This window comes from Stylophora pistillata, chromosome 11 (genome assembly GCF_964205215.1).
Source record: "Stylophora pistillata chromosome 11, jaStyPist1.2, whole genome shotgun sequence".
NCBI classification, from domain to species: Eukaryota; Metazoa; Cnidaria; class Anthozoa; order Scleractinia; family Pocilloporidae; genus Stylophora; species Stylophora pistillata.
This window is the reverse complement of record NC_142529.1, coordinates 29,500,839-29,524,017: the sequence shown is the minus strand read 5'-3', so window position 1 is coordinate 29,524,017 and position 23,179 is coordinate 29,500,839. Positions and strand designations below refer to the sequence as shown.

The window sequence follows — 23,179 nt, the reverse complement described above, 5'->3', positions numbered from 1 at the left end:
ATCCAGGATTCAGTCAAGGGGGGTTCGGAGGGGGGTTCAGATAATTGTACCCCTCCCGAGGAGTCCGAGATTTTGAAAATTAGGTCCTCGGAAACATGATTTCCAGCGTTCTGAGGGAAACTTTAGGGGGTTCGACCGAACCACCCGAACAACCCCTGGATCCGCTCCAGGAAGGTGAAGCACAGACAAAAACATTTGTAGATCTTCGATGCTCCCCTTTATTGGTATATTATTATAGGAATTTGAAAAACAACATCCTGCCCCGCTTTATTATCGAAGGTAATTTTCGATAAAGTTTTCCCGTGTGAGGCAATTGTTCTATCCTTCATGGTGCTGTAACGTTAAACTTTTGTATCTGTAGAGAGAACTTTTACAAAAGATCGTCGGATCGAATGACATGACAGAATTACCTGTCACAGAGAAATTTATAAAGAGTCTTCTATTGAATGCAACTGCTGGGAAGAAATTGGCATCTCTTGTGACAGAAGAAGTATTGCGAATTCGCATTTTAAATTAGTGCACTAACTGAGGAACTTTTTATGTAAATGAAATTTAGAAAGTGAGGTTTGCGTGATCATGGATATGGCCTGGCAGGTGCTGTCAGACAAAAATATCTCTCGTCACTTACAGTTACAATTAAAAAACTTGTAGAAAACTGAAACGAAGCAACTGAGTGTTTAAGTAATGAAATGTCTGAGAATATTTTCTGGCTTAGATACTGTCTCTCGCTTTCAAGAAGTGTAATTGTCGTGGATTAAATTTCAGTTAAAATTTCCTTTTCGGAAAAAGGTAAGTTTATTATTGTTTTGTCTTTTGATGTTCGATCGTTTCCTTGAAGCTGATTTGCTCAAGCCGGAAAAAAGTAGAATTAAAAGCAAAGGAGTAAATATTTCATATGTATATGCATTATTATTATTATTATTATTTTTTTTTTAGAGGTGTATGGGCTTCATTCTTTATGATAAATCTGTTTCCTAATATAATAAATCCTTTAACGGCCACGTTTATTCCCTCGAGATGGCTGGATAATAGCCTCGGTCGTTCTTGTTTTGCGTGTGTGTGTGTTTTTATGGACCTCGACTTCGGTTCGGTCCACGAAAACACACTTAGTCGTCATATGAAGAGTATCAGTTGCCTTACTTTACTTTAACTCGACATTAAACCCGTTTCTTGACTGCTGGAAGATTAGCGAAGTAAGACAAGCAATGAAACAGACAATAAGACAAGCATTTTGCTGTCCATGGAGTTAGATCGCTCTTGGGCTACCCTCAAATGAATATTTCAAAGTTGAGTCACACAGTCACGATTGTAACTTGAGAACGCTCCTAAGATATATTATTGCCGGATAGGAGCTGGTAATTAGAAGCTCATCTATTTCGAGGGGAGCCGATTGCATGTCTCAGACTGAAGTAGCTAGACTTTTAGAATCAAACCATGTCTGTCAACAAAGGTTTTAGGGATAAACTGTGGCCGAGGGTAATTAAACGACACTGACTCCCGGCTGTACATGTTTGTATGCGTCAAATTAACAAGAGCTCTCCGCCTGAATTGTTCTATCTTCTCTTTTATGGTTATAAATTAAAGTGGAACCCGCGTCCGATGAAATTCCACGGTACTTGAGAAATAATTGTATTGTGAATGTTCTAGGAAAGAAATCATTAGAGGGATAAAAGTTCTCGAGCATGATTTTTTTAAGGGGAGTCTCCGGTTTTTTGTTTTTTGTTTTTTTTTTTTGTTAGCCCAACATACTCCTAATTACAGCCCTCGCTTAGAATACACAGTACAGTTGATTTAAAGTAATGCACACAGCAAAATGTTTTATGACATATCACTTTCACGATTTGCTCTAATGTTTGTTTGAGAATCAGTCCTTGAGTGCAAGAACCGTTAGGAAGTCAGGAAACATTCCTATACCATAACGTCACTCGGCCTCTTTTCCAGTGTTAGATAACGAGAAGACATGCCCTAGCTCAAGTAAAGATCACGATCAGAAAATGGGTTGAAAGAATTTGAACAGTGTAAAACCGATGCTATATTGAACCAGGTGACTAACGGCTCTACAGTCCATCTCGTTTTACCATTCAAGCTCTTGAAAATGGATCCTAGGGAAGAGAGCGTCGTAAACTTTATGTTTTTGTGGTTTTTGTGGATTAGAATTTTATAGCCGGTGAAGGGATTGGTCGGGATTTACATGGTTGGATTTGTTCGCGGTAACTGTCATGGTGCTTGAGGGTGAGATTTGAGAGCTTTTGGATATCAGTTGCAAAGGAATGTAAATAAATCGCTGACTTTGTTGCCCTTTATCCCAATAGGAGGCTTCGGTCTGTAAATTCTGAGAAACTATTTAATTTATAAGGGTCTCTGAAATGATTTTAAAGTACCTAACTACAAAACAATTGTTTCACCCAAATTGTATTTCTCTCCATAATTACACATCATCTACTAAACTTGATTACAGCGTCAGTTTAATGGCTGTTACCATCAAATCAGTGTTTCGGTTCAAGAAAATTTCTCATAACACATATTTATGACTAATTACTCAATAGAAATCATACTGAGATAGTGATTCAAACGCAATTATCTGAATAGCCAACCCTTGCAGTACAACTAAGGCTCTTTCAGTAGTTTTTATGGTCCTGGAGTTCAGTACAAGAAATCATCTCCAAGCAATATTTTCTTCAGGCGATATTCAAGGTGAGTTAAGGTAGGGGTTCCTTTGGGGGGAGCTTTTCCATCTTCCACATGAAAAATTCGGTTTTCATCAATACCTGTCGGAATCCAATCATTCTCGGTTCTTTCCGCGAAGTGAACGATAACGAGTCTGTTCTTTACAAGTTCTTTGTTTTGTGCGAACTCCTCATACATAACCTTGCCGTCAAAAAGTATGTCATCCTCGTCTTTTTCTTGCTGCTTGTTTTGGATGAGGGACGAAGCTTTGGCTGACGCGATCAACACAACACACTCGCTGCCACGAAGTTCTTCCCTGAAATCTTGGTCCAACACTAGAAGGTTCTCGATATTTTTCATATCTGCAATCTTTCGCAGTTTGCCTTGAAAATAATTCATAATTCTCCTACCTTTAGTCTTGTCAGTATCAGTATACAGAAACAGTGCGCATTTCATTTTGGACTCGAATCTGCGATGGATATATAAACAAATTGTGTAAACCTGCTGTCGGGATTTTTCGGTTTCAGTCAGTCAGCGAACTAAAACTTTACTTGCAAACGAGAATAGTCGGCAATACAGCAGTAAGACACCCTTAATTACCATGATACAAACCAGAGGCAAAGTGTGAATTACACGTGGAATTTCAGAATATCTAACTGTATGTAAAGACTTGTTATAAAAAATCGAAGTAATGCTAGGTGTGGTTCGACTGAAAGCTCATCACGACGGTAGTGTAAGCAAAGTTTACAAACGCCTGGAAACAACAGAAGAACCTGGCAAGCAGCCCAAACATCGTGCTTAATGTCTTAGGCGTGAGTTATTGAAAACTATTCACTCTGGCTTTTCATACCGTTCATCGAAATACATTATTTTCCATCTAACTCAACTTTGCGGATGCATTTTTATTAATTTTGCATATTTAACTGTCTGAATGGTGATATTTGGAATACCCATAGGCGTACTTACTTATTGATCTTACCAGCCGTAAGGCTCTACTGGAATCCACAATCATTGCCAGACAGGAAATATTCATTATATTATCAAATTTGTTCCGTTTCTAAGCTATTGAAATTCTTGGGGGCGCGACGTTACAAATTTTTCAAATAAGCAAATGTTTCGTTGCACAATTTTTGGTTTTTTCGATAACCCCTGTTATACTGTTGTTTGATGGCTCCTTATTAACTATGTCTCTTACTCGAAATAATACTAGGCTCATGTATAGGTCTACTCTGAGGCCCACGGAGCGTTTCAGTGAAATTTGACATCTGCTAACCTTCGTTCGGCCAGGCCAGGTTACATATTCGACAAAGTGGCGAGCGACTGGAAAAGAATTGACCGATGTAGCACCGCGTTTTTGGGAAGCGGGAAGAGAGAGGTTGACCAAGTGACCTTGTTTTTCCGCCATTTTTTAATTTTTTTTTTTTCATTTACCGGTTGCGCTTTGCATTTGCACGTGAAAATAACCCGTTTCGCGTTTGCCGTGTACGTAGGAAATTCTCCCTCACAGAATAGAAGTTAATATTTCTGGAAAAATGGGCACAAAACTTTTCCTTGTAAGTCGCACAGGGGCGTCGGACGTGAGCTCGGGCGAAGCTGAATCAGCAAGATTTAAGCTATTTTACGTGAAGCGTGAAAGGGCAAGCTGACGTTTGCCGTTATAAGTAAACGCAATACTAAATCTCTTTAATAGCTGTAAACCGCTATCTGTTCGAGTTGTCTCGTCTCGTTTGGGCGAGACAACCTGAGCAATTATTTACATGAAAAAAGGTTGTCCCGCCTGCCACGGCTACTGTAAGTGCCGGGGTGAAATAGCTCTCCCACCCCCTCCCCCTCCCCTCCCGGGTTGTCTCGCCTGCCCGGGAATTTTTGTAAAAAAAATAAGTGTAAAGTTAGCTCGCTCAGGGCAACTCGGGGGAAGGGTTATAGCTCGGGTGCCTGAGGGTGCTGAGATTACAAACTGGTGCCCAGGGGCCTCCTAATTGTTAAGCAGAGAGGTCAAAATATCCCTGGGGATGAGTTTCAAGTACTTACTGCTCACCTTTGCAGCTATGGCGGCATTGTTAGTGAGTGAGGCCGAAGAGACCCTTTTTAACGAGAAACTAGATGTATTTAACCTCAATTTATAATGTGTATACAATACTTATAACCTAAATGTGGCTGCTTTTTAACGATTCAGTAATGAGTGAAAGGGAGAAAGAGTTGGAGTGCATTGAAAAAAGTAACGAACTAAGAGATCGGCATGAAATTGATCGCTGCCGTGATCACCAGCAAGAAGATTTGTTCAAGGATGAATTTGATGAGGACTTCTGGATCAAGGTAATGATCACGAAGATGTGAAAAAGGTTGAAAGAAGAGTTTTGTAAATAATATCTTGCAATTAGTTTTTGGAATCTTATAACCATGAGGTAAATCCCGAATATTAAGCGAGCTTGATAAATTTAACAAGGTTTATCAGAAGCAAAACGAAGGGTTTTCATGGAACCGAGCTCAGGGTTTTCCTTTTCAAAGAAAGTTGAAGTCGGATGAAAGGGAAGCAGGCGGAGACAATTTGGGTGAGTAGCGCCCAGCCTGAGTGGCGAAGGCGCGAACAGCTAGGGGGGTCCGGGGGCATGCCCCCCCCCGGGAAATTTTAAACATTTGAGCGCTCTGAGATGCAATCTGGTGCATTTTGGGTGCTTAAATTAAGGAAATGAACAGGCTTAACAACACAAGAAATGACAATGTATTTGATAAAATGCAGCCCTTTTCTAGCACGTTGATTGGCAATACCGGGCACATTGCTTATAAATATTAATGTAAAACAACACTCGAATCGATCTGGAAGAATTTCACATAAAGATATATTGACACAGAAATCAAAGGTAAACAAAAATACGAACATCACAGAAAATATTTCGCAATTAATTGCATCCCACACGATCGCCTGAGACTTACTTTACTTCGGACTTGGCCCAAGGTAATATTTGTGATGCTTTGGCTTAGTGAGAATAAGTAGTTCCCAGTTAAAGTATATCTGTTTTAACTAAAACAGTTAAAAGCGGATAAATCAAGAAGATAATCGACCTTTCAAATAGTAATTTATTTAAATGCAAAAATTGAATAATTTACGTATCTTTAAGCTTGAAGGGATGCCAGTGATACATGACTTGACCGCGCAAACTTGTACTGAATGTCACGTACCAGTACACGCGCAAAAATTCTACTTCGTTTTTTGCTGAAATATGTACTTTTTATCGATTTCCGTTTCTTATACGTCATTGTCAGACAACATACAAAGTGTTTATTATTTATCTCAAATATTTTAAATTATATAACAGCAAGGACTCTTTTAGTCGCCGGCGACGGAGCCGTTCGCAGGCGGCGAAAATCGCCGGTCGCCGGCCGAAAAGGAAAACCCTGCGAGCTATGGATGAAGTTCATGTTGAACGACTGATTCAGAAATACAAGAACAGTGGGGAACTTATCAGTGAGGATCCAGCGCTTTTGATTTTAAAAAAATGGCCAGAATCCACAAAGTACAAAGATAGCCCTGAAAAACTTCCTGCTCTTGAACAACAGGTAAGTATGCAATGGACTTGTTAGGGTGCGCGATGCACTCTGGACTACTCAATAAAGACACACGAGTTCTCATCCAATATGGCGTCCTGTATTGCATAATAACTTGGTGTCAGGAGTGGGATTGCCTTTACGCCCCATCCCTTGCCTTAACTCCTTCAAGCGACGGAATCTACGAGGTTTCAATTCAGACGTACACTCTCGACGACCTCTGACCGAGAAACGACCTCGTAAGAACCAAATATGGCCGAAGGCAAGCCACCAAACCTTTCGTTCCGCGAAGACAAAGCAGCCAGTGTAAGAATTTGGCGCAGGAAATTCAATGCCTGGTGCCTGCTACAGCGAAAATGGAGGGACGCCAGCAAAAGCCCAACGACTCCAGAGCACTGGGTCCCAGAAAAGGCTCAATCCGAAATAGCGGCTTTCTTTCTCGCCCTCCCGGATGATGTCTTGGAAATTTTTGATACCCCAATCCTTCCGAAAATGACAACAGAAGAGAAAAAACAGCCATGGACATATCAGCAGCGTTTAGAGGGTCATTTTGTCGGTCAAGACAACGTCATGCCCCAACGACTAGCTTTCTTCAATTGCACACAAAAACCTAACGAATCCGTCACAGATTTTGAAACCCGAATCAGAAGCATTGCCCAAAAATCCAAATATTCCGAGATGACAGACCCCCTCCAGGAGCTCATGCGCGACCGCTTATGCACAGGAGTCCACAACAAAGACCTTAGAGAACTACTCCTTCATCACTACAAGGAAGACGGGAAAACACCCTACACATTCGATGAACAACTTGCTCGTGCAAAGTCCTGGGAAGCAGCTCACAACACCAACCTAGCCATTATGCACTCTACCAACCCGAACCTCGAAGAGCAAGTCAATCAATTGGCAACGAAACCGACACCACCCCGTCGTGGAAACTGTGGTTGGTGCGGAGGCCTTAGACATCCCCGCAAGGACTGTCCAGCGACCAAACCAGGTACCTACTGCACCAATTGTTATATGACTGAGAACCATCTTGCCAAGGTCTGCAGATCCCCCAAAGACAAGTTCAAGTTGGATTTTGAAAAGAAACAAAGAAAACAAGCCAAGCACCCTCCCCCTCGGCGCTCAGACACTGTTCACCACTTCTCTCAAGGGAACGATGCATCTGCAACGTATCTTGATGATGATGATGACTACGTCGTCCACTCTTTCTCAGCTTTTGCTCTTTGTGACGACATGGAGGACGACAAATACTTCACCTGGCTCCCAGTCTCCGTTAGTCCTGAAAAGAACATAAAAGTGCTAATGCAAGTAGACTCTGCCGCATCCTGTAACACCTTACCATCATCAGTTTTCAGGAAGATATCGGCAACTGCCCCGCTACGCCCCTCGCATGTCAAGATATTTCCTTACTCTGGAGAACCTATTCGCCCATTGGGCAAAGTCAGTCTAGCCTGCGAGGGCGTCTCCCACTTCGAAACACTAGAATTTCAAGTAATAGACTCGGCATGCATCCCAGGCAAACCCGCCCTCATAAGTGGTAGAGACAGCAAACGTCTCGGTCTACTGAAATTTCACAAAGACAGAGTGTTCTCCTCCCCAACGTCAGACATCAAACTACCCCGCATTCATCTGGCCTCCACAGATCAGACAACACCTCCCCAGTCAGCAACTACAACCGACTTGCACCCAGGCCACCTCCAGCAGACCCAATTGGTTACATCATACAAAGACAACTTTGAGGGTCTGGGAAATGTGGGTCAGCCAGTCCATCTGACTTTGGACCCTAAAGTCACACCCTGCCATGCAGGCATCCATCGAGTACCGGTGGCGAAACTCGAAAAAGTGAAAGCACAACTTGACGCCATGGTGAAATGTGGAAAACTCAAGAAGGTGGACCAACCAACAAACTGGTGTAGTAACATGACGGTCAGAGAAAAGACCCGCCCCGATGGCACCACCAAAATACGCTTATGCTTAGATCCCAGCCAAACGCTGAATAAAGCTATCATAATTCCGCGCTACCAGATTCCTACTATACAGGAAATACTTCCACGCTTATCAAGGAAAAAGCATAAAACATTCTCCATATTCGATGCCCTCGATGGCTTCACTCAAGTTGCGCTCACAGACGAATCCAGTCTGCTCACCACCATGCACACCCCCTGGGGTCGATACTGTTGGCTCCGCCTCCCTTATGGCGTTAGTTGTGCCCCAGAGGAATTTCAGTTACGAATGCATGAGGCCCTTGAGGGTCTGCACGATGTGTATTGCATAGCTGATGACATCCTCGTCGTGGGCCAAGGCGACACAGTTGAGGAAGCAAACAGAAATCATGATCTCAATGTTCTTGCCCTAATGAAGCGCGCTCGAGACAAGCACCTGAAGTTCAACCCGCAAAAAATTCAGTTTAAACTATCACAGATCACCTTTATGGGCCATGTGATATCCAACCTGGGTGTGACACCAGACCCCAACAAAGTCAAGGCCATCTCTGCTATGCCGGCCCCTACAGATAAGCAGGGAGTGATGCGATTCTGTGGCATGGTGAACTACTTGAATACTTTCTGCCCTAACTTGTCTCCCGTGATCAAGCCCCTGTTTGACCTCACAAAGCAGGATCGTGACTTCATCTGGTCAGACATACACCAGGAAGCTTTTGCCCAAGCAAAGCGTCTCATTACCAGTGCCCCATGCCTCGCTTACTTTGACAACAACAGGCCAGTCACCCTCCAAGTGGATGCCTCACAAGGAGGGCTTGGGGGAGCCCTCCTCCAGCCTAATGATTCCGGAGACCTTCAACCAGTCGCTTACACATCCTGCACCCTTCGCCCCAATGAAGAACTCTGGGCTCAAATTGAAAAAGAATGCCTTGCTATAGTGTCGGCCTGTGACAAGTGGGACCTCTGGATTTACGGCCGCGAAGTGAACGTCCACACAGACCACCAACCCTTAGAAACAATATTCAAGAAGCCTCTGCACTCAGCACCTCGCCGCCTCCAGAAAATGCTGATGCGGCTACAACGGTACAAAATCAAAGCCACATACAAGAAAGGCACGTCACTCATGCTGGCGGACACTCTCTCGAGGGCCCCTCTCCCCACCATCAACGACTCAAAACAGACCAATTTTGAGATCTTCAGACTTAACATCGACAGCGACATCAAAAACCCCAGGGTCACTTCCGAGACTCTGAATGACATCATATCTGCAACTGCGAATGACCCCACCCTCTGTCACCTGATCAGGGTCATAACCACAGGCTGGCCTTCAAGAAAATCGGAACTTACCCACAGCTTACACCCCTATTGGAACTTCAGGGAAGAACTAACCCATCAAGATGGGGTCATCTACAAAGGAACGCAAATACTTATCCCGCTGGCAAAAAGAAACGCCATCCTACAAAAGGCTCACGCTGCCCACTTTGGAGCGGAATCAAACATCCGTCTCTGTAAGGACACTGTCTTCTGGCCAGGCATGAAGTCTGATATTCGCGAAACATGCCGTTCATGTGGGAAATGCGCACAGTTCCAATTACAGAATGCCAAGGAACCCATGAAGTCCCAGCCTATACCAGAGTACCCTTGGCAGTTTATCAGTCAAGATCTTTGTGCGTTTGAGTCGAGCACCTACCTCGTCACAACCGATCACTATTCAGACTTCATCGAGGTTGATGAACTGGAAAACACCTTATCTACCACTATTGTGGCCAAAACTGAAGCACATTTTGCTCGACATGGTGTTCCAGAAACGATTTTAACTGATAATGGACCACAATTTATTGCATCCGATTTTGAGCGGCTCTGCCACAGATACCAGACAAACCATGTCACAAGCTCACCTTACTGGCCCAAGGGGAATGGAAAATCAGAGGCATCAGTAAAAATCGTAAAACGCATCCTGAAAAAGTCTGGAAAAACCGGCCTGCATGAAGCCCTTCTTGTATACAGAAACACCCCCCAAGAGGGCCATCTCTTGAGTCCAGCACAAAGGAGTATGGGACGCCGCATCCGCGGACTCCTACCTATATCTACGGAGCTCTTACTACCCAGCGACCATACTACTGACATAGTCCAGGGAGCCATCGCGGCTAAGCGAACTAGGGCTAAACAACATTATGACATAACTGCTAGTAACCCTCTACCTTCATTAAATATCGGTGACTTTGTCTACGCCAAACCGTCCCCCCATCACAAGTCTGGCCCTTGGCTCTACGGTCTGGTGACCGCCATTCCGGCCCCACGCTCCTACATTGTGGAAACACCCGCAGGGTTAACCAGACGGAACCGAGCACACCTGCGCCCTGCGGCGCCACCACCTCCTGGTGTTCTAGTCCCAAGGTCGTGGTTAGATAAGCTACCTCCTAGTCCTACGCCGGCGGCAGAATCCCCACCATGCCAACCACCCGTCTCACACATTACTCAACCAGCCCACCCACCACCTCTTTCACCCACAATGCAACCACCTACCTCAAGTGCCATGCCAGTGCCGACTGCTGAAGTGGAAGCACCCGACCACCCTATTCCAATACCATTAGCACCTATCACCGACGAACCAAGCTTATGCCATCGCCCAAGCCCCATCGCCGAGGAGAGCCACACAAACAAACCTGTCACAAAAACTCGTTCGGGCCGTGTTTGCAAACCCCCTATCCGCTTGAACTTATAACTACCTCCCCGACTAATCATCAATGACAATGTTGCTGTTGGAGATTCATTTTATTACCGTTCAGTTTAACCTTGTTTTTTTTCCCTCTATTTTTTCTTTTTTCTTTTTTTCCTTCCCCCTTCGTTGCTCGATGTGCGTAAAGACACTCTTCATTTGGGGGCATTGTTGTTTCCCCCTAGCTGTGGCGGAGACTTTTTTTTTCGCCGACCCGTCACTGACTGTTTTGTTCAGTTATAGTTTCAAAAAAAAAAAAAAAAAAAAGAAGGAAGGGAGATGTTAGGGTGCGCGATGCACTCTGGACTACTCAATAAAGACACACGAGTTCTCATCCAATATGGCGTCCTGTATTGCATAATAACTGACTCGCTCGTCTCAAGAAACAATTTAAAAAATTAAATTACGGATTATTATTACAATTTGTTACATGTAATATGTGTTTTGTAGATAAATCGTTTGTTGGAGGTTCTGTTAGAAAGTGAACTTAACTCAGAAGACAGGTACGGGACTTTCCAGGATGAAGATGACAAAACAAGAAAGACACTGCTGCACTATGCAGCGGAACTTGGCTTTTTAAATGTCACCAAAACACTGGTGAAGAAATATCCTTTGCTGCTCGCGGTAAAGACAGCAGATCAGCGAAAACCTGTGGTAAAAAGAGCCATGCTGCCAGTGGAATTAGCAATTTTAGCAGAGAATGATGAAGTGGCAGCATTTTTGATTAGAGTTATGTGGCATGAAAGGTAGGCACATGTTTACTACGTAAATTAAGATATGTTTTTCAAATGACAGAATTTAAGGATAGGAGCATTTAATTTATTTTGTAGTATTGATTTACTTCTGCTGTCAATTTTAGAGCCCAGTGCCTATTTTCATGGAGACTGGACAAAAAGAAAACTCCTAAACCATCCTTTTTCAGTTTCAAAGCAATGGTAGAAAATCCAAATATGAATATATTTGAATATGTTCTCAAAGATGCAAGTTTATTTTCCAGGACAGTAGTAATTTTTAGATCAGGTTATAATTTATGCTACAAGTTTTCATTATCCCAACAGAATGGTGAAATATGGGTCACAATATATATTTGAATTGTTAAATGTTAATATATCTTTTTACATTTCTTATGACTGGGTTGAGCAAGGTTGCCTTGTGTCAGCTGATTAGTCAGAGGATAGGATCATTTAAATTATTTTGTAGTATTGATTTACTTCTGCTGTCAATTTTAGAGCCCAGTGCCTATTTTCATGGAGACTGGACAAAAAGAAAACTCCTAAACCATCCTTTTTCAGTTTCAAAGCAATGGTAGAAAATCCAAACATGAAGGTGAAGTTGTAAATCAATAGAATTTAGTTCACCTAGAATTTTTTCTTCATTTAGAAAATAATCAAGTAAGTAAGTAAGAAAATTATTTATAGAGAGTAACTAGTTATAGAGAGTAATTATTTATAGAGAGTATAGAGATTATTTATAGAGAGTAACACTAATATTTAGCCAAAAGAATAACAAACTTGTTGTCTTCATAATATCAAAAGTAAGTACCAAAAGAATGATGTAAAGAAAAGTACAAAAAAATTAACTCAATGGGTTAAGAAAACCCCCCAGTGGATTTTTCAGCTGAATACTAGTTAGTTTATGAGCTCACTAGAAATTAAGCAAGGGAGGGGGGAAAGGTGCCAGCCCTCTGGGGTCTCGAGCCAATTATTCTGAAGCCAGTGATAGATATCATGTAAGTATCATCATTATTGCTAATAGTGTTTATAAGTAACACCAGGGTATCTAAAGATAGTAATACTGCCACACATTCTTTTGATAGTGACATAGTTTAAGCAGTGATTCATCTAACTGCGCATTTTTAAGTAGTGTCAAATAGTGGGGTGTTTCCAAAACTAAGATTTAAGAGCACCTTTCCTACTACGAATTATAATCTGTCCAAGCACTGGATTGCAGGGTTAGTTAGTCAATTTACTACAATCTTTTACTCTAACAGAGGGAGGGGGGTGTCATAATTGATGGAGGATACCTAGATGGAGAAATTGAAAAACATATCTCTGAAGTTATTTCCTGCAGGAGAGAAAGTATACTTGAGAACATAGTTAATCGAGGGGACAACATTCTACTGACAACAATCACTCACTTGACTCTGATGATGACTTCCGCACAGGTTGTCGAAACGTCAGTCACTGCCACCGACAACAGTCCTTCTCAGGACTACACTCACCCGGACGATCAGACTACACCTTCACATGTTACCCCCGGGTTCAAACCATTTACTACATTGTACAGTGTAAAGGTTTTTGCTGAAACATATTATGATTTGTGTTGTTTACAGAAAACAGTCGTGGCTGTGTTAGACCAGATGGTGAACCCTTATTGGCCATATCTTCCACAGCGCCAAGAAAACTATGAAACTGAAATGGAAAGAGAGGCAATTGAGGGACTCTGGAATACGATCTCTGATGATCCATTAAACTATCATTTTTATTATCATATTTTGGATGGAGATGAAGGTGGATGGCCCCGCAAGATTATGGCCTCAGATGGACACCAGCAGATAGAAAACACATGTTTTAATGGGAAAGACAAGTCTTGTTTACATGCTATTGCAAAGAGCAACAACAAACTAAGTTTAAACAAAAAAATTCTGTAACTACTTAGAAATTGCTAGCTGAAGTAAAATGTGTAATCTTAAGATATTTAGAAAAAGTTCTATCCAGATTTAGATGTTGATAACTATTAACAAAGAACCAAGTTTTTTTTCGGAAAAATCCATTTATTGGGATTAAGCAATCAAATAGGTCTATTTAATGTAAAATCAGGTGAAAAAGTTAGGGTTAGGGTATCTTTTAGGGTTAGGGTTAATACATAATTTTACTTAACTGCAGGAGTTTGATTCTCAGATCACTATTAACCCACGTTTTAGACAGAAATCAATTCTTGATTTTTATCTTTAGGAAGCTTTGCAGCATCCTGTGGTCAGAATGTTAATTAAATCAAAATGGAGAAGCTATGGACACTTGTTTCTGAGGTAACTTAGTTGTAAAAGCAAGGTCAAAATTTTAATTATTAGAAACAGTTGTATCACATTTACCTTTATATACAGGTGTTGAATTAGGTACTGATGAACTGGTAATTAAGGGTGAGACAAAATGTATTGAGTATATTTTTGCCCCCATACATACAATCAGCTGGTGAAAGCAGTTCGCTAAGCAGTACCATTTAGTCTTATTATGGTATTTCTTAGAACAAATTTTGAAGCCTTTAATCTCTCAAAGGTTAATGAAAAAGAAAAAAATTATATAGATATATATAATAGAAAACAGGATGATCAACTGAAGACTTGACTTGGCATTTATTATTATTTAGTTTCGTACTACACAGCTTGTGTAGCACTCGTCGGATAAAATTGCCAAATGCAAACTTACAAGCCCAGCTGTTCTCTCTGGATCCCCATGGTCCAAATAAAAGAAGGGAATTTCATTCTAAAATCAGAATTTGCTCTAATTAATTAATTTTCTATCTTGTATTATCCGCTATTAATTACTCATTCAAAGGCCCTTTTCTTGGATTTTGTCAGCCTTTTAGGTGTTGATTAGACTCAGAGGTCTTGCTAAGGGACCTTATTATGATTAGTATCATTTAAGGGCTCCTCCAGGGATTTTGTTGCTAATTAAATGCCCTTTCAGGCTCCAAAGGCCTCGTTTTGGGATTTTGTTACGATTTACAGTTGTAGTTAAGAGTAGGGTTACCCTCTTCTAGTTTTTCTCGTATTACTTGTTTTTTGGATTTTGTCTCTTGTGTTTTGTCCATTGTTTTCTTTGTGTCTCGGTTTTTTGTCATCTTAGTAGCACCAGTTCATTAGTCGTCACATGTAACTGCGTAATCACTAGCACTTCGTTCCTATTTAAAGCTATTTTTTAAAAAGAGGTAAATAACTGAAGAAGGTCTTTGACCGAAATGATTTTACTAAAATTTTTTATCATTTTTACGTCAGAAGTAAGACAGCTTATTATTACCAAGAACTTAATGTTTTATATCTCATTTGACTTTCTAATCCCATCCCATTTCTCCGTTTTATAGTCCTGTGGAGTTAATTATAATTACTTTTCTCTTCTGCAGTCTCCAAGCAGCATTGTTTTGCATCTTCTTGCTGTTCATGTCATATTCTCTGCTGCATGCTTCAACCAAACTGGACCCCACCCAGTACAGTGATGCACTGGACTCACTGCGTGGATTTTGTGAAGTTTTCACTCTACTTATGGTTGTGTTTTACATCTGTGAGGAAATAAATCAGATTAGAATGTGAGTAGTTACAGCGAGGGTTACTACGAAAATTTCATTAAGACCTTGTGTATGATTCCAATTGAGCTAACCGCCTCCCGTTTAGCTCGAGTTGTTAGAGCGCTGGACTGGTGTGCGGGAGGTCGAGGTCGATGGTTCGAGCCCCGGCCGGACCAACACTCAAGGTCTTAAAATAACTAAGAAGAATGCGCTACCTTTCTATAATATCAAGAAATGGATAGACATTCCAGTCTTCTCGGATAAGGACGAATAAACCGTAGGTCTCGTCTCCTGCATCTGTTGATTCGTTAATTTGGTTAGGCAGGGGACGTTAAAGAACCCACTCACGAGATTACTGTGATGTGGTCTGGTCTGTTTACTGGGAATTGGGGGGGGGGGGGAGGGGGCATCTTCAAATAAGCTTCCTTCGATTGTTTGTAAACTGCTGTTGCAGTCCGGCCAAAGTCCCCCGAAAAGTGTTGTGATGCGCATTTGATCATATCCACATGTTAATTTGCGCAATATAAATATTAAATTATTATTATTATTATTGTTTGAACCATTGTTTCGATTAATGACCCTACATTTGAAAGAAAATTTTGGAAGAGGAGCAAAGTCATGGAAATTGTTTGATTTCTTGCAGAGAGGGGCGTTCTTATTTCACAGAGTGGATGACTCTGTTTGACTGGTTAGGCCTGCTGTTGATCTTATGTATAATACCGTTACGATACATGGATCATAAAGCTCAGTGGATGATGACATCTTTGGCCTTCTTGATCAACTTCATGAGGATCTTTAAGTTTTCATGCGTGTCAAGGTAACCTACAACTTTCAGCTGGTTACTTTAGTTCAGAAACTGAGTGCTGTTGACTTAAAAAAACTCATCCCTTTGTAATAATCTTACCTAACATTACCTTATATCTTTTCTAGGACTACAGGATTATACACACAAACCTTGGCCAAAATCATATTACATGACGTCACAAGATACATGGCAGTTTTTATTGTGATCTTTTTCTCTTTCTGTGGGGCATTGACTTTATCACTCTGTTACTCTGGATCCAGGGAAACTCAAGAACTTCGGTGCGTTTCTATTGGGTATATCTACTTAACAAAGCTGTGAAGTTGTCTTTAAAAAAAAATGAAGGTTTTGATTCCTACAAGTAAGTAAAATATTCGACAATTTCCACTGAAATTTTTTAGGTTTGATCTGCTAGAATTTTTATTTATTCAAACTATTCTCGCCCTTTTGCAAAAGCCATTTTTTGAACGCGGTAACTTGGATCGTAGACATAACGATCCATAACCCATGCGAAGTGCAAAAACCTAACATTTTTGTTTTAATCATGCACTTAGTGGCTTTGGAGACGTCTTGTTGAGCGGATTTCGAGCACTGTCTGATCAGTATCCAATGGTTGAAGACTACTCAACTTTCAAGTAAGTGGCACTAATCTTTTATTACTTCTCTGTGCACGTAACAGCTGTTTCCACTCGTGTTTAAATCGCCCCTTGAGAGAAGCAGGTCTGTAATAGAGAATCAGGTTTTGGTCACATCTGGAGTCCATAGACCTTTTCGTGCTAAACTTTGTAGATATTTCTTTCCTGCAGCTGGCTGTCAGTTCTGCTGATGATGGCGTACATGGGGACAGTGACTGTAATTCTACTCAACATTCTCATTGCACAAATGAGCACGACCTACACTCAGGCCAAGAAAGTCGCTCGTCTGGAATATGATGTGGATCGGATTTTCCAACTTACTCGCATGGAGAGATTTCCCTTTCTGGTAAGATTTCCCTTTCGTTTCTCTTTAAGTATCCAATACTTAATGAGAAACGAGCAATGAGAGGCACTTACCGCTTTGTGTAATTGTGCAATTGTGCAATTGCGCAAATTTAATGCGCGTGCGTGCGTTTTAGAATTCGATTTCGGACAGAAGGAGGTAATTGATTTGTTTGACTACGAGTTTTCTCTCTGCAGAATTTGCGTGTGAAGTATTACAAGGAGGGAGGCTGGATCAGTGAAATGAATCTCGCAAAAGGTCGGTAGTGAATTACTTGGGATCGAGACTGTCTGATTAGACATATCGTCTTCAAGTGTTGTCAGTTGAATGTCATTTGAGAAGTAGAGATTGGGAAGAGAACAAATATGGTGTTGCCATGAGGTGGGGTAGCATGAAAATGAGAATGGGGCCACGTACTTTACATCTCTCTTTGTGTTATTACCGAGAGCTTTGCATAAATCCGAGAGATCAGTTTCCTCAGATATCGTTTCTATTTCAATTATACCACGGTAAGGGGAAGAAATTCTCGCATCAAGTATTGTTGATTATGCAGAAGATATAATGTAGTAGTCAAATTTAATGCATGGAAGTCACTGTGTTCTAGCTTGTTATGTTTTTGTCAACTTTTGTTTCCCAGAGCTTCTTGAATTTAGTGAAGATCGCAATCCTTGGGAGTCAGTCGAAGAAAAACTTAATGCGATCTGGAGATGAAAACTCCTTGAGTGCTTACCTTTCTCGCAACGAGCTAATTTTTTTACCCAGTCAACCTTGCATAGAGCGCCATTCGATCGACATTCGTAACAGATAAATAATTATGGTATAAATTACAACGTAGGAAAGTAGCACGAAGATTAAAAGTTAAATCAAATAAAAACAAGAAAACTGTTATAACAGCGGCTACGTACGTTTCTCTCCTGGCCTTCGCGGCCTTTCTCGTAGATGTCACACAACGTTTTTGGAAGAAGCCACTTTTGGGTGGAGTGTTGCGTGACATTTCTAAGAATGATTGGAAAGGACTCGTGACTACAGGAATACGTGAGGGCATGAGTCACGTTTGACTTTAGTTCTTAATCTGATTAGGTTGGTTGAGAGAGTGGCGTGCCGTTTGTAGAACTATCAAATAGCAAATTTTAGCTAAAGCAACGAATTCTGAGACTGATTTACACTTTTTTTTTCATTCGAGTAGTTCACTGTTCATTTTTCTAACCAGGCATGTTTCTTTTCCAGGGAAATGATGAGAAAGATGGTTAAACAGATGAGGCCTCAACAAGATTAAAATGGTGTTAATGGCGGAGGTGTTAAAGGTGTTAAAGGTGTTAATGGCTCACCACCTTATCAACTCCGCCATTAACACCTTTATCAACTCGAGAGTTGCTGACCAGCATCCATTGCAGGTGTTGGAAAGATTGGCGAAAAATTATGTAACCCGAGTAGTCATACGCTTCAAGGACCAAGACTCCGCTAACATTGTTAAGACGCAGTTGAAAGACCTTAGCATTAAGCTCCAAACCACAATCCAGCCCGTATTTTTCAGTCGGAAAATTGGCCAAGACCTTAAAGAATATGAGACCAAACCACAGCTGGGTTAATCAACAGTGCGTAGTGTACCAATTTAAATGTAACCTGTGTGATACAGGGAGCTATGTTGGTTACACACGCGTGCATTTATATGCCCGCGTGGATAGCCCTAAGAGCACGTCATCTTCAGTACGCAAGCACTACGACAACGACCACGCAGGTGCTGTCCCTGAGGACCTCCTTAGCTGTTTCAAAGTTCTCAAGAAGTGCATGAACAAATTCGATTGTCTTGTCAACGAGATGCTTTACATCAAACAATTAACACCGAGTTTGAACGTGCAAACGGATTCTATCCTTGCTAAAGTATTTGTGTAGCTACCTCCCCAATGTAAATTAGTTGTAACTCTTGAACTCGCATTTGTTAATTTTATTCTCATTTGTACCCTTGATAATGGCGTCATGAAGTCGCCGAAACGGCGGGATATTATATCGCTCGTTTTTACCTGTCTATGTAACACTTTTTGGTCGGTTTAATTTTGTTTGCACAAGTTTATGACAGTGACACTATTTTTCACACAAATTTGTAAACTTTCTATCTTGTGTTCTTTTATTAGACCGAGTTATGGGAGCGTGTACGGCTTCAAAGCCGAACCCGTGTCTAATGAAATACTACAGTGCTTCAGAAATAATTGTCTCGTTATTGTTCAAGAAATGAAAGTGGAAGAGAGAGCAAAGTTCTGTGTGGATCATAAATATCAGTTCGTTTAAATTTTCATCTTTTATTTGTTAGCCTAAAAAACTGCATTTGAAGTCAATCACAGCGTTAGTTTAGCTGATCTGGAAAACGAATTCGATGATTTTATACATGTAACAAGATATTTGATGCCATAGAGCTTTATTACTTGGCCCTTACTCAGTACATGTGCCCCCATCTTTAGTGTCGTTATAGAAGAAGACAGACCCTGGAAGCGAGCTATGTGTGATCTGAATAGATAGTGTACCTGTGCTTCATATAATTCCACAAATGACACCAACATCTTCGATTCTTATTAATTTTTTTTTTCAGAGTATAAAGTGCAAGCTAATAAATAAACATCGACTCCCAGAAGAACATGAAGTTCTAAGGAATTTAATGAATGCAAGACTGACGTTGCTCATTTTTTCCGCTCCACTCTGTTCGAAAGCTGTCTCGATCGGTCTGTTTAGAAACCCTTCAAAGTTTTCTCGAGACAATATTTAAGTCCTTATCTACAATACTTGAGCTGTTCCAGCAAAATTTTATTCTCTTCATAATTTCACGCCATCCGGACTCTGTAATCATACACAAGGATGTAACCATCACACTGCTCAGTCTTTCAAATATGAAAAAAAATACCACAAACAAGTACATATATGACTAATTATCATTGTAGAACAATTTAACTGTCATTGAAACGCATTTAGCTAAGGAGGCGGCCTTATGTGGTTTATTCTGTCCATAAAGAAGCCTCAGTTGTAAACTCTTATTTTCCTTGAGCTCAGTACAAGAGACTATCTCCCAGCAATATTTTCCTCATGCGATATTCGAGGTGAGTTAAGGTTGGGGTTCCTTTGGGGGGAGCTCTTCCATCTTCTACATGAAAGATTCGGTTTTCATCAAAACCGGTCGGGATCCAGTCGTCCTTGGTTCTTTCCGTGAAGTGAACGATTACGAGCCTATTCTTGACAAGGTCTTCGTTCTCTGTGAACTCTTCATGCATAACTTTGCCGTCAAAAAGTATGTCATCTTCGTCTTTTTCTTGCTGCTTGTTTTGGATGAGGGACAAGGCTTGGGGTGTCCCGACCAACACAACACATTCGCAGTGGCAAAGCTCGTATCTAAAATCTTGTTTCCTGACCAAAATGTTCGGAATATTTCTCATATCTGCTATAGTTCGCAGCTTGCCTTGAAAATAATTCATCAGTCGCCTTCCTTTGGTGCTGTCGCTTTCAGTATACAGAAACAATGCACATTTCATTTTCTAATCTAATTTGTGCGAGTAGATTCGAACGACTCGGAATTGAATAAACTAGCTTTGAAATTTTTGGTTTACTCTCTCAAACAAAACTAAAACTGTGCTTGCAATTCAAAGGGAGCAGTCGATATTGCAAGATAACATTCTGAGCACCCATGATATACCAAAGGACTTGTGTGGATTGCACGTGGATATTGCAACAGAAAAGTAAACTGAGGCAATGGCATGCGTGTTTGAAATGAAAGGCACCTCTTACTGAGAGAAGCTCGTGCTTGATTTTCGCAGAATTGGAATTTTCAGAGAAATACTAAATCTAGGCTTTTGACACCGTTCGCCCTTAGATCAATACAGCGTTTCAATCCTTTTAAATACTTTTAGGTGTTGTTTAACTTGTGGTATTTACAATCATTAATTTATAAGCATCATGAAACTCTTCTCGTTGCCCTGCAACGCTTACATGTAAACAATTTCAAGTATTCTTCCTCAGGAGTGTCCTCAAAACTCAAAACTGAGCAGTATTGATGACGACTGTTGCCCAGGGGCTTCTCGGTTTTCAACCGATAGATCCCTGGGTAAAATTTTAGTCTTTCTCAGCTGACGTAACCTTCAGTCACAGTAAAGTTACACGGCTCGTCTTCGACACTTTTCCTGATAAGTTGGACAAAGTCTGTGCTTCTCATTTTTAAAAGACTATTTATTTTACCTCAAATTATGGTGCATTTCTAAGACAAATACTTAAATGTGGCTGGTGTTAAGCGATTCAGCGATGAGCAAAGGAGAGCAAGAATTGATGCGTGCTAAAGAAAACAGCGAACAAGGAAATCAGCTTGAAATTGAGCGCTGTCGTGATCAGCAGCAAGGAGATGAATTGGACGAGGATTTCTGGATTAAGGTAATGAAGAACTGATATGTGTCAAAGGCAAGTTTTTTTGAAAAATTCTGAAACTATTTTGCGACGTAATAAATTCTTTATCGACTAAGTTTGAATTATTTAACTAGGTTCACCAGAGGCAGAGCGAGGGATTTTCATGGAACAGAGCTATGGATCAAGTTCATGTTGAAAGATTAATACAGAAATATAAGGATGGTGGGGAACTGTCCAGTGAGGATCCAGCACTTTTGATGTTGAAAAAGTGGCCAGTATCTAAACAGCTCAAAGATAATCCTGACAAACTTCTTGGACTTGAACAACAGGTTTTTACCCATAAGTTTTGTTTGCAGGAACTTATTACTTATATTTCTCAATAAGCTTATCTCAGGACAATTTGTGGGAAATATATCATTTTTTTAATTTTATAATATATGATAAAATTTATTTATATGTGTTTTGTAGATAAATCGATACTTGGAAACAATGTTAGAAAGTGAACTAAACTTTGAGAATAGATACGAGGAATTCCAAGACGAAGATGACAAAACGAAAAAGACCCTAATGCACTATGCCGCAGAGCTTGGCTTCTTACATGTCACCAAAACGCTAGTGAAGAAATGTCCTCTGCTGCTTGCTGTGAAGACAGCAGATCAGCGCAAACCTGTAGAAAAAAGAGCCATGTTGCCGGTGGAATTGGCCATAGAAGCAGAGAAAGATGACGTGGCAGCATTTTTGATTAGAGCTATGCGGCATGAAAGGTAGATACATGCTTACTGTCAAACAAACACTTAAACTCCTCATTGAGAGAATTAAGGGGTGATCATGAAGGTACAAATGTCTTTTCCAGGGAAACGGAAACATAAACAAGTTTAGATTTGGAAAGTAATTTACGTAGCATGTTTGTCAGTTTCCTAATTGCTATTGCCTGCAAAAAATGATAAGTCACATAATCGTATGAAAAGGTAACAAATTCTTTTTCTAATGACTAACCAAATGATGATAATAATAAAGATGATCTAATGCAACCAGATCCAGAATTAATTACCTTGTGTCATCAACCTGATTGATCTAACCACTGGAATCCACAATGTAATAATTTATTTTCACCATTGCTTCTAGAGTCCAAAGATTATTTTTTTGGACACCTGGCAACATGACAAATCCTGAACCATCTTTTTTAAGTTTGAAGGCAATCATCGAGAATCCCAAAATGAAGGTTAGTATTTACTAAAAGCTGAATGGGTCACATGCTTAGTTAAGAAATAAAAGCTATGGTAGACCCCCAATCCTAATATGATTGTTTGCATTGTATTATGTATCAGTTTACAATTTCTATTTCTATTAAGAAGAAAAGATTTGGAAAATCATGTATCTAACTACAGATGTTGAGAAGGAAAGGGATGATGTTGGGGAAGGGCTGAAGTTACCATTGTGTACTCTCTCAACCCTATAATCCCAAGGCCAGGTTTATGTATTATGTAAATTACATCTAAATGTTCCTATCAAGCACTTTTGATATGGAATAAGGCAGTTGGGAGCTTTGGAAACTTACCATCTGTTCTAGAAACTAATTAAAGGTAGGTATTTGTGGGTTTGGTCTCAAATTATTCATTTTCTGTCTTTGGTCCGCAGTACATGCCAAGTATAACCCCTCTGCATTCTAATCATTTAATCTTTACATCTGCCATTTTCTTGAAAAAAGCAGAAAAGACTATTTTTTTAATTCCAATCATTATTATCATTTTTTTACATCATTTTTACAATGTGGAGCTTAGTGATGTTTCTTTTCAGGTATTGTGATTTATCTGTGAGTATTCAATAAGATATGTACATACATAACATACTTAACGTACACAAGAT

The 23,179-nt window shown here is 40.5% G+C and overlaps 1 protein-coding gene across 1 annotated transcript; it reads left to right on the top strand.

Moving 5' to 3' along the window:
* The first annotated feature begins 6,072 nt into the window (after positions 1-6,072).
* LOC111346405 (transient receptor potential cation channel subfamily V member 4) lies at positions 6,073-17,202 on the top strand. The gene is made up of 11 exons (XM_088738263.1): positions 6,073-6,225; positions 11,326-11,621; positions 12,105-12,201; positions 13,208-13,502; positions 13,834-13,903; positions 14,995-15,177; positions 15,800-15,973; positions 16,087-16,239; positions 16,513-16,593; positions 16,765-16,939; positions 17,134-17,202. Exons 1-11 carry the CDS (start codon positions 6,073-6,075, stop codon positions 17,200-17,202), a joined length of 1,746 nt encoding a protein of 581 aa, XP_088594389.1.
* The last annotated feature ends 5,977 nt before the right edge of the window (positions 17,203-23,179 follow it).

Coding starts and splice junctions, on each gene's coding strand:
- LOC111346405 (XM_088738263.1), top strand. CDS start 6,073: ATGGATGAAGTTCATGTTGAACGACTGATTCAGAAATACAAGAACAGT. Junction 15,974..16,086: donor AAGTTTTCATGCGTGTCAAG/GTAACCTACAAC, acceptor TATCTTTTCTAG/GACTACAGGATTATACACAC. Junction 16,594..16,764: donor GAAGACTACTCAACTTTCAA/GTAAGTGGCACT, acceptor TCTTTCCTGCAG/CTGGCTGTCAGTTCTGCTGA.